We start from the raw sequence: 13,492 nt of genomic DNA on the forward strand, positions 1-13,492 counted from the left end.
TTGCTATATATAGTATTCCTTCTGTTCTCCTTTTATGTCTCCTTAAAACTCTCAGAAAAGAGACAATCCACCTTTAAAATCTTGGTTTTTCTTATTAGCTCCCTCCATAAATTTTTAAAATTTAATTTTATTATTTATTATTTATACTATTTATAATTTTTAAAATTTAATTTAATTATTTATTTAAAGCTCCAGAGACTTTTTTATTCTCTTTTTTTTCAGTTCCAAAATCTCTCTCCCTTCCTACCCTGTGGAGAAGGACAAGGAAAACAAAACCCAGTACAAATAAATAAATATCTGTATTAGTCATGTCCCCCCCCCCAAAAAAAAAAAAAAAAGGAAAAAAATACTCTTCAGTCTGCAATCTGAATCCATCACTTTATTATCAGAATAGATAGTATGTTTCATCATAAAACCTTTGGAATTATGGTGGGTCATTGTGGTGATCAGAGTTACTAAATCTTTCAAAGTTGGTTATTTTTTTATAGTGTTGCTCTTACTGTTTATATTTCTCTGCCAGGTCTGCTCATACTCTTTTACATTAGTTCTTTTTTCCCCCAGGTTTTTCTGAAACCATCCTTTTCCTCATTTCTTATAGCACAACAGTGTTCCATTCATATAGCATAGTTTGTTCAGCTATTCCCCACCTGATGGGCATTCCCTCAGTTTCTAATTCTTTGCCACCACATAAAGAACTGCCACCAATACTTTTGTACCTTTTAGTCCTTTTCCTCTTATTTGATCTCCTTTGGGTATATCCCTAGTAGCTAATATAGCTGGATCAAAGTGTTTGCCCAGTTTAGTTGCCATTTGAGTTTAGTTCCAAGTGGCTTTCCAGAATGGTGGGACTAGTTCATAGCTGCATCAGTATATTAGGTTGTCTATTTTTCTATATCCTCCTCAGCATTGATCATTTTCTACTTTTGTCATCTTAATGTAATGAATGTTAGGTGGTATTTCAGAAATGTTTTAATTTATATTTCCCTCATTATTAGTGATTGAGAGTGGGGTTTTTCATTGCTTGATTGATTCTTTTGATTTCTTCCTCTGAAAACTTTCTATTCATTTAATTTGACCATTTATTAATTGGGACCCCAATATGCTTGAAGACATTAAGGTTTGAAGGGAGATTTGTTGTTCTTATCCCCATTAGATTATTAGTTTCTTCTAATTACTCAAATAAATTTAACTTTTTAGATTATTTTTAATCCTTGTGATTGTATTTCAAAGTTTCTAGATTTTTTTCTTTATCAGAAGTGCTTTAAAGTCTGCCTGAAAATCATCAGGAGTGCATTAAAGATTTTTTCCTATCTTTGCTCCCTCATATAAAAGTATATACCAAGCTTTTTGATTGTTAAATCTATATTTTGTGTTTCAAGATCTCCTCCTATTATTAATACAAACTGCTAGGACTTGTGTGATGCTGACTTTGGTGCCTTGCTTTAAGAACTACTTCTTTTTGGATGCTTGAAGTATTTTTTTGTCATAGTTCTGGATTTTGAGTATGATATTCCTGGTAATTCCTTGTTCCCAGGAACAAGGAGGAGGTTGGTGGATTCTTTCTGTCTTAATTTTACCCAGTGGTTATAATAGAACTAAGCAGCTTTCATTTATCATTTCTTTCTCTCTTTTTCTCTTTCTTTCTCTCTTTCTCTCTCTCTCTCTCTCTCTCTCTCTCTCTCTCTCTCCCTCCCTCCCTCCCTCCCTCCCTTTCTCTCTCTCTTTCTCTGTTTCTTCCTCTCTCTCTTTTTCTTTCTCCTTTCTTTTTTCTCTTTCTTTCTTTCTTTCTTTCTCTCTCTCTCTTTCTCTTCCTTTCTTTTTTCTCTTTCTTTCTCTCTCTTCCTTTCTTTTTTCTCTTTATTTCTTTCTCTCTCTCTCTCTCTTTCTTTCTTTCATTCATTTCTTGAGGCGATCGCCCAGGATCACACAGCTAGGAAGTGTTAAATGTCTGAGACCAGATTTGAAGTCATGTCTTCCCGACTTCAGGGCTGGTGCTGTGTCTACTTTGCCACCTAGTTGGCATTTATGATTTCTTAAAATATGATGTCCAGACTTATATGTAAAATGTATGTATTTTTACATTTTTTACATATACCTAAGTATATGTGTGTGTGCGCGCATGTGTGTCTGTGTGTATTATTATCTTTTCGAGAGTTCTGTGATTCTTAGGTTGTCTTAAATTGACCTTTTTTATATCACTTATTTATGATAACATATATTTTACATTGTCTTCTATTTTTCAATCTTCTGATTTTGTTCTAATATATTTCTTCATTTCTCATGGAGTCATGTTTTTTGTTTGGCCAATTCTGTTTTTAGGGAATTTATTACTTGAATAAGATTTATCACTTTCTATTCTAAACTATTTATCCTTCAATTCTTTTTTTTTAAAGATTTTATTTCATTATTTATCATTTAATTAATTTTTTCCTCTAGATATTTAGGTCGTTTTTGTGGAAAGACTATTTCCCCCCCTTTTCCTATGAGTGTCTTTTTGTTTTTAACTGTTATAGAGTTAATCTCTTCTTTGGAGGCATTGCTAGATCTACCAGTATTTTTACACTAGTTGATATTTTCTTTGATTTATTCATATTTCTTGTTTTAATTATTAAATTGGGGTTTTGTGGCAGGACCGGCCTCCTTTCCCTAATGGACTTTTGAGTTGGATGATCACCTCTTGTTGGTTTTTCTCTAAGTCACCTGGGTTCCTTCACCCACCTCCATTTCCCCTGGTTAGGTCTCCCTCACTCTCTGAGATTCAGAATAGTGGATCTTTGGGACCTTCTTTGATGCCTCATTACAGACTATTGGGAGGTTGAGAGCCCTTTGCCTGGGGTGTCCCAATTTGAGTGCTGCAATGCCCTGATGTGTGCTGCTAGTATTCTCCTTATTGTCCTCAGGCTTCTGGCTGGCCTCGTGCAGTTCTGGGGTGGAGTAATTTACTTTAATTTCTCATTGGATTTCCCTATCACACAGTCTGGTGTGAACTTCAGAGTTTTACTGTAGTAGTTACGAGGGAGTTAGGTGGTCTGCCTCTGTTCAGGTGACTATCAACCAAAAGTCAAAAATCAGAATATTCTAGTTCCTTTATTTTCTCTTTCCTCTCAAGAAATCTCATTTCTCTATATTCTTCCTAATTTTTAATCCTTTGAATATCTTTTCCTACCCCCATGATCAACTGTGTATCCATGCTAATGGAGAGGGGCAAAATTTTAGATAATTTCTATTTGATTTAGGAATTTGTTCTCCTATATTTTAACAAGATGAAATATGAATAATCATCCTGTTGGTAGTCAAGAGCTGACTGCATGTTTTCAAAGTAATCTGTATTCTTCCCCTAGATAAGCCAAGAAAATAAATCAAAATGGCAAGTGGCAAGCTTCAAACACACACAGGTCAAACAAAGTTGGTCCGAATGCTCAAAGGATTCCAAGGCAGCAGGATTCTGGCACCAAAGCTGGTCTCAGAAGAGGAAGCCAACAAAATGGTAAAGTCTATTCACTCTTGGGATCACATGGAATGTAGATTTCCAAGAGAATCATCTGAGATGTTTTTGTTGCTCTTTAGCTTTCTCAGAGTAGTAAATTAAGAATTAGTTCACCAATTAATATTCAATAACATAGCAGCTGGTTGGGGAAAAGAAGTGATTTTGGAAAAGTATATGAATATCTTAAGCCCTCAGAAGTTCCTGAAATCCTAAGAGTAAAGAAGACTATAAAGAAGTTTGGAACATCCCAATTTATCAGCTGAAATGAAAATATACAAAAAGTTGGGGTTTGTTAACTCTTTAAGTCACATTGAGTGGCCGGTTATTTGGGATGTATAATAATAAGATAATAGGAAACATTTTGATTTTCAGGAGAACTTACAATTCACAAGAGAGCACAAACTCTGGAAAATGCATGCCTCTTTTTTGATTTCTAAAAATGAACCTAATATTTAAAAAAAACTATGGTTCAGGGAGCATGGATCATTTTATTTTTTGCTTGTTTTGTGGTATATTCTAATAAAATTAAGAAAAAAGAAGAACCAGCTTTATCTGGTCTTCTTCTTAATGGTGTCACCTCAAAATAACCCCTGAACTTAATACCCCCCAAGAGATGCTAAAAAAAATGGGTTCTTTCTCTTGAAGTTATATTAACCCAGATTCCAATCTAACATCGAAAAGCCTGTCCTGGGGTTTTGCAGGAATCAGTATTGAAAACTGTCTATGCATATATTTTGGAAATAAAAAGCTTTTAAAAAAAGAAAAAAAGAAAAGTCTGTTTAAAAACAGCTATAATGGAAAGATATCCCAGTGCACTTATGGTAGATTCAGGCACTAACATGAAATTTTGAAGGGAAATAAACTCTTGGGGAAGACATTGATTTTAGCTCAAAGCAAAATAGATCAGATAAATAATGTACTTTTCAACGTTAAAAAAAAAAAACAAAGTCTGTCAGATAATTCGTCTTACTTTTAGCAATTATGGAAATGCATTCAACAAATATTATTAATGCTCACTCTGTGTCTGACAATAGGACATAATGATGAGATTTAGGTTTGGAGTGCCCAAATGAAATTGGGGTTTCTGGTGGTCAGAGAGTTAAATAAGGTCTAGTGGCTGCGCAAGGGTAAGAAGTTTTGGGGAATTCCCTTCTAGTGGTACAACATCCTCTGTAAAGGAATTTACAGACCCGAAAACCTAGATTGATAAAAGAGGTTTATTATGGGGATTGGAAGTAAGGTTCTGGTTAAGGAAATAGGTGAGGGTAAAGAGAAGAGGGCACTGGAAACAGTATTTCAGTGGGCAGACACCCTTGGCATGCCAAGCGTAGGGCTGGCATGTTTAGAACCTCTGCAAAGAGAAGGTTTTAGTCTGGCTCTTTTATAATAGGGGGCTTTGGCTACAAACTAACAGGGACTCAGGGGTAGAGTCCCAGGTTGGCTCCTCACTGGGTTTCAACTAGGACTAGAATTGGAATTGTATTCAATGGATTTCAGGGCTGAGCCGACCCCACCCAGATAACAAAGATGAAACTGTTTGTGCTTGGGGTGGAGTCCCCTCACTGAGGTAGAGTCTAAGGAGGTTTTCTCCTTTAAGGACTTTCAGACTTTTGGGGTCTGCTCTTCAACAATGATAGTTCAACATAGTCCTTGCCCTCAAGAAACTTCTCATCTACTACTGTCTATTCCAATGCTCTTTTCCAGTAGGCTAAAAGCCTAAAGGGTCTCTGTGGAACAATTAGCAAAACCGGCTGGACATAGGAACATATCCATCCATGAACCATGAGTCATTTTGGGGTGGGAAAGGCAGGATTATCTATCCCCTTATCAAAGGAGTTCTTTCAGAAGGCAGCAGAGGTAATAAATGATCATGGAGGCAAGCTTAGGCTAAACCAATCAATACTCAATAACAGTGGAAAGAGTGGACCAAAGGATCCAAGGCCAGAGTTCTGATTTGTCCAGTTTGTCCCCAGAGGTCAGAATTAAGACCAGTGGTTAAAGTTACAGCAAGGGGGATTTGGGGTTAACAAAGAAAAGTTTCCTAGTAATTAACATTGTCCAGAAATGGGTTGGGCTGCCTTGGACATTCCTCATGTACAACAGGTCTCCAAGTAGAGGTTGGATGACCACTTGTTGGGATATTATAGAAAGGAGTCATCCTTTTGGTAGAGTCTGCACTGGAAAACTGACAGCTCAGGGACTCAGTGATTCCACACCTGAGCAGTTTCAGGTTTTATTCTCTTCCATTCAGTAAACTAAGTCCTTCCTCCTTGATGCTATTCACTTTTCTCATGACTTTTCTAGGCCTTTTGCAGTTCTTTATGAAGAACTTCTCTGTGTAAACATTGTTGTCATTCGATCCTGTCTGACTCTTCTACCCCATTTGGGATTTTCTTGGCAGAGATACCGATGGGATTTGCCATTTCCTTCTCCAACTGGGGCAGCAGGGTGAAGTGACTACACAGCTAGTACCTGTCTGAGGTCAGGATTGAACTCGGGGAGGAGAGTCTGCCTGGCTCTAGGCCCAGGACTCTGTGCATTTCACAAAATCCTAAGCTCTGAAGATGGAAAGATGAAACTCAATAAAGACTGTCTTGCAGCCCCATCTTCACTCTCCCCTCTTTTAGTTGCAGTTTCTACTGTAGACAACCCCATGCTTATCTTAGATATATGAGCACCCCAGAAATAATAATTACAAAACAAATAGTGATTATAAGCATGGATTTTTCATTGTTTCTGTCTGAGAGAAGCTGTGTTAATTTGGTTATTTTCATTCTAATGATGGACTCTGTTTTTTATTGTTTTTAGTTGGTCAGCAAATGTTTATTATTATTTTGTGTGAGTAGGCCCTGGGGGTACAAAGAAAGGTGAAAATATTTCCCACCCTGAAGGAACTCCTATTCTAAAGGGGGGGAAACATGAAAATAAGTTTGTATGCACGACATATTGTGCAATGGAAGCCAGTCTCAGTGGTGGAGAATATTGCTGCTTATTTAGTTAATTTAATGTAAATGTTATGTTAAGTGTACATTAGAGAAGGGGCCTTGGACCAATGCCTTTTCATGGGTGATCAGATAATATCTAAACTTTTAGGGAGAACTTTAAAAAATCACACACATACTTGAATAACAAAATAAACTTAGCCCTTCCTTTTGGGTGCTATTCGCTTTTCTCATGCCTTTTTAAAGCCTTTTTGCAGTTCTTTATGGGGCAGCTGCTGAGGTTAGAAGCAGAGGGGAGTCCTGAGCATGTGCTTTCCCTTCATAATCACAATTAAATTTTAAGAGGGAAAATAAAAGAAAAAGATCACACATGCCACTTCATATTACCCTGCAAGGAGCTCCTAAGTGCAGAAGCACTCTCTTTTGTATAATTTATTTTAAATATTTCATTAGAAGAATGTGGTGGAGAGTCCTAAGTCAATCCTGATGGCTGCAGACAAATGATTCGTGGTGGACATGAACAAGAAAAACCTTTCTCAGGGTGGTCCTTGGTGACTCCTTCAGCACCTCTTATTTTTAATTCCAGCCCAGCCCCTCCGAATTCCTGAAGGAAATGTCCCTCTCCACAGAAGAGCGCCTCTCTTCGACTCGAGTGATGTGCCGACCACAGATCACCGAGCTTTTGGATATGGGAGAAACCACTCATCAAAAGGTAGCTCACCATTTCTCAAGGATGCCATTCTTTTTCTTTCTTTCCTATCTTGTTTTTTAATTTCTACTTTAAAATAACAAAATATCTTGAGAGGAAAACTTAACCCCTTGATTTAAATGTAGTTTTTTTGGAGGACGCGCTCAGGGTCACCCAGGCTAGGCTAAATTTGAACTCCTGTCCTCCTGAGTCCAGGGCCAGTGTCCCATCCACTGCCTCACCTAATTTCCTTTCAAATGCACTTTTTATCCTTCTCAGAAAGCCCTTTGGTGTCATGGAGGTGTCTGGACTCTAAATGACATTGTTATTTATTTGCAGTTTCAGGAGTCAGGTGGAATACTAGAATAGTCATGCTCAATGAAGTAGAGCATATCTGAGAAAAGGGTGATTTCTCAAGACCAAGAGAAAAGAAGTATTTGTTCCTTTCTCTCAGTCTGGTTTCCATGGCCAAACCAAAGGTTTGGAGCGCTCAAAAATAGTGATTTTTAATGCTTTTCCAAACCCCAATAAAATTGTGTTGCCATCAATCATAGAAAAAGCCAGCTTTCAATCTCTATGAGTGAAACCTGGCATTTACACAGTTATGTGTGTGGCAGAAATTCAAATATCTGTGGAATGAAATGTTGTGCTTTGAATAATTTGTCTTTGCTCTCGTGAGAATATTGCTCACATTTGTGCTCATATAGAGCACCTTTCGTCAGAGGACCCTAAAACAGTGTGCACATGCAATCTCTCATCTCATAACTCTGCACTGGATCTGGAGGGATGTGGAGTATGCTCTGCCTTCCCCTGTCCCTGTCTACTCTCCCCCAGCCTGAAATTGGAGAAGTCAGGATTAAACCTGATGACAGCTAAGGTCCCTTGGATGAAAAGAGCTTGGACATTATATCCATAATGGACTTGGGGAATGTGGCTGACACAGAAATGCATTATGGGCAGGGACTGCAGAGTCTCTAGTCGGAAGGTTTTCAGAATGCCGTTGAATTCAAATCTGTGATTGCTCCCAGTGGTATCACCCATCCTGGGAGTGAGGCAGCGGGGTGGCTAGAGTGCCAGCCCTGGGGTCTGCAAGGCTCCAGCAAGCCACATCATGTGTCAGCCCCAGCATCCTCCCTGGAAGAACAGGGACTCATAGCAGCTCCCATCTCACAGGGAGATGTTGGTCAAGTGCCTAGCAGATAGTAGGTGCTATACAAATGCTGGCTGGTATTGGGGATGTTGGGCGTGCAGCTTTGTTTGCCAAGAAGGGTGATTTGGGGGCATCTGAAGTCCTCTTTAACCATATGATCTGCCCTTGGCTCAATTCACCTTGAGTTTTCTGGGTCCTACTGTTCCTGCTTTCTGGTTCCTGCACATACTTTTGTCTATCCAGATTAAAGTTTTATGTCATCTTTTCTGCTGATTTATTCTGAGTTCTGTTGTATGATTTTGTCCCTTATTGGTCTCAATTTCCCTCCAAAATTTCTGATTTCTAGCATTCATTTCTTGAATTCCAGCCTAAAATAGGAATTGATTGCTGGGTATCTCTCTTTGAATGTTATCTTAAATACCCATATCCACAATGAAATCTTTTCTGTCTTCCTGTACCCTTGTCTTTTCTCCACAGGTGCCTCTTTCTCTTGTGGGCAGCCCTCCTGGCTCCCAGCTCTAGAACCACTCTTGTCCACTCTCTGTCCTTCAAGTCCCGTTTCCAACCACCTGCCAAAAGCCAGATGTTCTGCTCCCCCACTCTCTGTGATTCCTGTGTGACTCTGACCTGGACCATCGCAGGCTCTGTGTCCTTAGCATCCATTCTCACCCCTCTCCCACCTGTCTGAAGCCCCCAAAAGACTCTTCCCAAGGTGCAGGCCTGAATGTGCCCCAAAGGCTCTGCTGCTCCCCTGATAGGATGCCTGGGATGGACAGGCCTCTGTGGCGGGGCTCAAGCCCATCTGTCCACCGTTACTTCAGGTGAATTCTCAGGTGAACTCTGCATGGCCCCAGACGCTAACCCAGATGCCCACAGAGAACAGAGGAACAACACGAGGATGTGCTTAAGGTCTTGGAAGTACTTTGGAATCAATCATGTGATGTGGGAGATACCTGTGGCTGAGCCTTCCGAGCTCCTCATGCTCTGAGCTGCCATAGGCGGACAAGCTGGCCATTGACCCCAGGACTGTTTGTAGAGAAAAGGGACAGCACCAAGTCATGTTCAGTTCTCACAGCGTCCTCTTGGACCCCTCCTTTTCCCTTGGCCTCCATGAGTTACTTTCTATTTATTTTTTAATATTTTATTTTATTTTATAATAACTTTATATTGACAGAATCCATGCAAGGATAATTTTTTACAACATTATCCCTTGCACTCGCTTCTGTTCCGATTTTTCCCCTCCCTCCCTCCACCCCCTCCCCCAGATGGCAAGCAGTCCTATATATGTTAGATATGTTGCAGTGTATCCTAGATACAATATATGTTTGCAGAACCGAGCAGTTCTCTTGTTGCACAGGGAGAATTGGATTCAGAAGGTAAAAACAACTCGGAAAGAAAAACAAAAATGCAAATAGTTCACATTCATTTCCCAGTGTTCTTTCTTTGGGTGTAGCTGCTTCTGTCCATCATTTATCAATTGAAACTGAGTCTTTTTCAAAGAAATCCACTTCCATCAGAATACATCCTCATACAATATCGTTGTCGAAGTGTATAATGATCTCCTGGTTCTGCTCATCTCACTTAGCATCAGTTCATGTGTCAGAGTCACACAGGAATCACAGAGAGTGGGGGAGCAGAACATCTGACTTTTGGCAGGTGGTTGGAAACGGGACTTGAAGGACAGAGAGTGGACAAGAGTGGTTCTAGAGCTGGGAGCCAGGAGGGCTGCCCACAAGAGAAAGAGGCACCTGTGGAGAAAAGACAAGGGTACAGGAAGTCAGAAAAGATTTCATTGTGGATATGGGCATTTAAGATAACATTCAAAGCCTCTCTGTATTCATTCTGCTCGTCATTTCTTACAGAACAATAATATTCCATAACATTCATATACCACAATTTACCCAGCCATTCTCCAATTGATGGGCATCCATTCAATTTCCAGTTTCTAGCCACTACAAACAGGGCTGCCACAAACATTTTGGCACATACAGGTCCCTTTCCCTTCTTTAGTATTTCTTTGGGATATAAGCCCAATAGAAAAACTGATGGATCAAAGGGTATGCACAATTTGATAACTTTTTGGGCATAGTTCCAGATTGCTCTCCAGAATGGTAGGATTCGTTCATAGTTCCACCACTAATGCATCAGTGTCCCAGTTTTCCCGCATCCCCTCCAACATTCATCATTATTTTTTCCTGTCATCTTAGCCAATCTGACAGGTGTGTAGTGGTATCTCAGAGTTGTCTTAATTTGCATTTCTCTGATCAATAATGATTTGGAACACTCTTTCATATGAGTGTAAATAGTTTCAATTTCATCCTCTGAAAATTGTCTGTTCATATCCTTTGACCATTTATCAATTGGAGAATGGCTTGATTTCTTATAAATGAGTCAGTTCTCTCTATATTTTGGAAATGAGGCCTTTATCAGAACCTTTAACTGTGAAGATGTTTTCTCAGTTTGTTGCTTCCCTTCTAATCTTGTTTGCATTAGTTTTGTTTGTACAAAGGCTTTTTAATTTGATGTAATCAAAATTTTCTATTTTGTGATTGGTAATAGTCTCTAGTTCATCTTTGGTCACAAATTTCTTTCTCCTCCACAAGTCTGAGAGATAAACTATCCTATGTTCCTCTAATTTATTTATAATCTCGTTCTTTATGCCTAGGTCATGGACCCATTTTGATCTTATCTTGGTATATGGTGTTAAGTGTGGGTCCATGCCTAATTTCTGCCATACTAATTTCCAGTTATCCCAGCAGTTTTTATCAAATAATGAATTCTTTTCCCAAAAGTTAGGATCTTTGGGTTTGTCAAACACTAGATTGCTATAGTTGACTATTCTGTCGTGTGAACCTAACCTTTTCCACTGATCAACTAATCTATTTCTTAGCCAATACCAATTGGTTTTGGTGACTGCTGCTTTATAATATAATTTTAGATCAGGTACAGCTAGGCCACCTTCATTTGATTTTTTTTTTCATTAATTCCCTTGAGATTCTCGACTTTTTATTGTTCCATATGAATTTTGTTGTTATTTTTTCTAGATCATTAAAATATTTTCTTGGAAGTCTGATTGGTATAGCACTAAATAAATAGATTAGTTTAGGGAGTATTGTCATCTTTATTATATTTGCTCAGCCTATCCAAGAGCACTTAATATTTTTCCAATTATTTAAGTCTGACTTTTATTTGTATGGAAACTTTTTTTGTAATTTTGCTCATATAATTCCTGACTTTCCTTTGGTAGATACATTCCCAAATATTTTATGGTATTGACAGTTATTTTGAATGGAATTTCTCTTTGTATATCTTGCTGTTGGATTTTGTTGGTGATGTATAAAAATGCTGAGGATTAATGGGATTTATTTTGTATCCTGCAACTTTGCTAAAGGTATGTATTATTTCTAATAGCTTTTTAGTAGAATCTCTGGGGTTCTCTAGGTATACCATCATATCATCTGCAAAGAGTGATAGTTTGGTTTCCTCATTGCCTACTCAAATTCCTTTAATCTCTTTCTCGACTCTTATTGCAGAGACTAGTGTTTCTAATACGATATTGAATAATTAATAATGGTGATAGTGGGCAACCTTGCTTCACTCCAGATCTTACTGGGAAAGGTTCCAGTTTTTCCCCATTGCATATGATGCTTACTGATGGTTTTAAATATATGCTCCTGGCCATTTTAAGGAAAAGTCCATTTATTCCTATGCTCTCAAGTGTTTTTATTAGGAATAGATGTTGAATTTTATCAAATGCTTTTTCTGCATCTGTTGAGATGATCATATGGTTTTTGTTTGGTTGGTTATTGATACAGTCAATTATGCTAATAGTTTTCCTAATATTGAATCAGCATGAGTTACTTTCTAAAGGATGAAGAATACAGGTGAAAGGGAGCTGGAATCGGGATGGGGGTGCTGTGGGGTGGCCAGGGTACAAGTGGGTCAGCCTGAAGGAGGAGCTGGGAACTCCTAGTGCCTAGCTAAGTGCACCTAGTGGGTGCCTCATGGAAATGTGGCCTGGGCTGGCTTGGAGACTCAAGATCTCCTCTATGAGCCCTTCTCCAACCTCTCCTCAAAATCCCATTATATCTGAGCATATTTTTTTTCAGTTTAACCTTTAAATAAAATATATTTTCTCTCTGTTTACCTTTCTCTGCTTCTCTTGAGTCCTGTGTTTATAGATTTTAGTTCTGCTTTTTTTCAATAGAAATGATTGAAAGTCTTCTATTATTATTTTTTCAACAAATAAAAATTATTTAACTTCCTTCCTATTCCCCCTTCAATTGAAAAAGAGAAACAATCTTATGTAACAAAATATATAATCAAGACAAGTTTCTGGCCCAATCGTGTCCAAGAATCGGCCCCTCAGTCTCCCCTGAGTCCATCCCTCTTTGGCAGGGAATGAGCAGCTTGCTTTTCCTCCTCCACCCTTTGAGCATGCATGTTGTGTTCCCCCAGTACAAACTGAATTTCTGAGAACTAGGGCCTCACACTATGACTTACATGGAGAAGGTGCTTAATTAAGGTTTCTGGTGGGAACTGTTTGGGCGCATCTCTTCACAGTGACCAAATAACCAGGGATAGGCCCCTGACCCCACAGCAAAAGGAGGTAAAGATATACCTTCCTGTTCCTGCCCCGAAGAAAGCTGTTTCCAACAGCTGCAGAAAGAGAAAGCCTTTGCAAAATGAAGTTGCCCCAATGCTGTTTTCAACTGCTGCAGATAGAGAAAGCCTTTGTAGAATGAAGTTGCCCCAATGCTGCTTCCAAGTGCTACAGAAAAAGAAAGTCTTTGCGAAATGAAGTCGCCCCATGCTGTCTGTATCTGCTGCAGAAAGAGAAAACTTTTACAAAATGAAGTTGTCCCAATGCTGTCTGCCACTGCTTCAGAAAGAGAAAGTTTTTGCAAAACAAAGTTGCCCCAATCTTGTTTCCAATTGCTGCAGAGAGAGAACTCTTTTGCAGAATGAAGTTGCTCCAATGCTATTTCCAACTGCTGCAGATAGAGAAAGCCTTTGCAGAATGAAGTTGCCCCAATGCAGTTTCCAAATGAATAAGAAAAGCCATTTTGTTTTTAGTCAATTCTTAGGCATCATGTGGGCAGAAGGAGCAAAACAAAACCTTCTTTCAAGCACATCCTCTTCATGCCTCTCATTTAAAAACTGGATTGTTCAAGGAGGAAATGGATACACAGCTGAGCCACAGCATTTATTATCTGTTGTGGGCT

General features: G+C 38.8%; 1 protein-coding gene across 2 annotated transcripts in view; it reads left to right on the top strand.

The window, feature by feature from the left end:
• The window catches only part of LOC127547655 (hydrocephalus-inducing protein homolog), a 78,817-nt gene that overhangs the window by 40,265 nt on the left and 25,060 nt on the right, over positions 1-13,492 (top strand). For both annotated transcript variants that reach the window (XM_051974607.1, XM_051974608.1), the window contains exons 2-3: positions 3,342-3,487; positions 7,016-7,141. In XM_051974607.1, the coding sequence (XP_051830567.1) occupies positions 3,365-3,487; positions 7,016-7,141 (249 nt within the window). In that variant the 5' untranslated portion in view covers positions 3,342-3,364. The remainder of the gene's footprint in view (positions 1-3,341; positions 3,488-7,015; positions 7,142-13,492) is intronic.

The sequence above is a fragment of the Antechinus flavipes genome, chromosome 2, assembly GCF_016432865.1.
Source record: "Antechinus flavipes isolate AdamAnt ecotype Samford, QLD, Australia chromosome 2, AdamAnt_v2, whole genome shotgun sequence".
In the NCBI taxonomy this organism is placed as follows: Eukaryota; Metazoa; Chordata; class Mammalia; order Dasyuromorphia; family Dasyuridae; genus Antechinus; species Antechinus flavipes.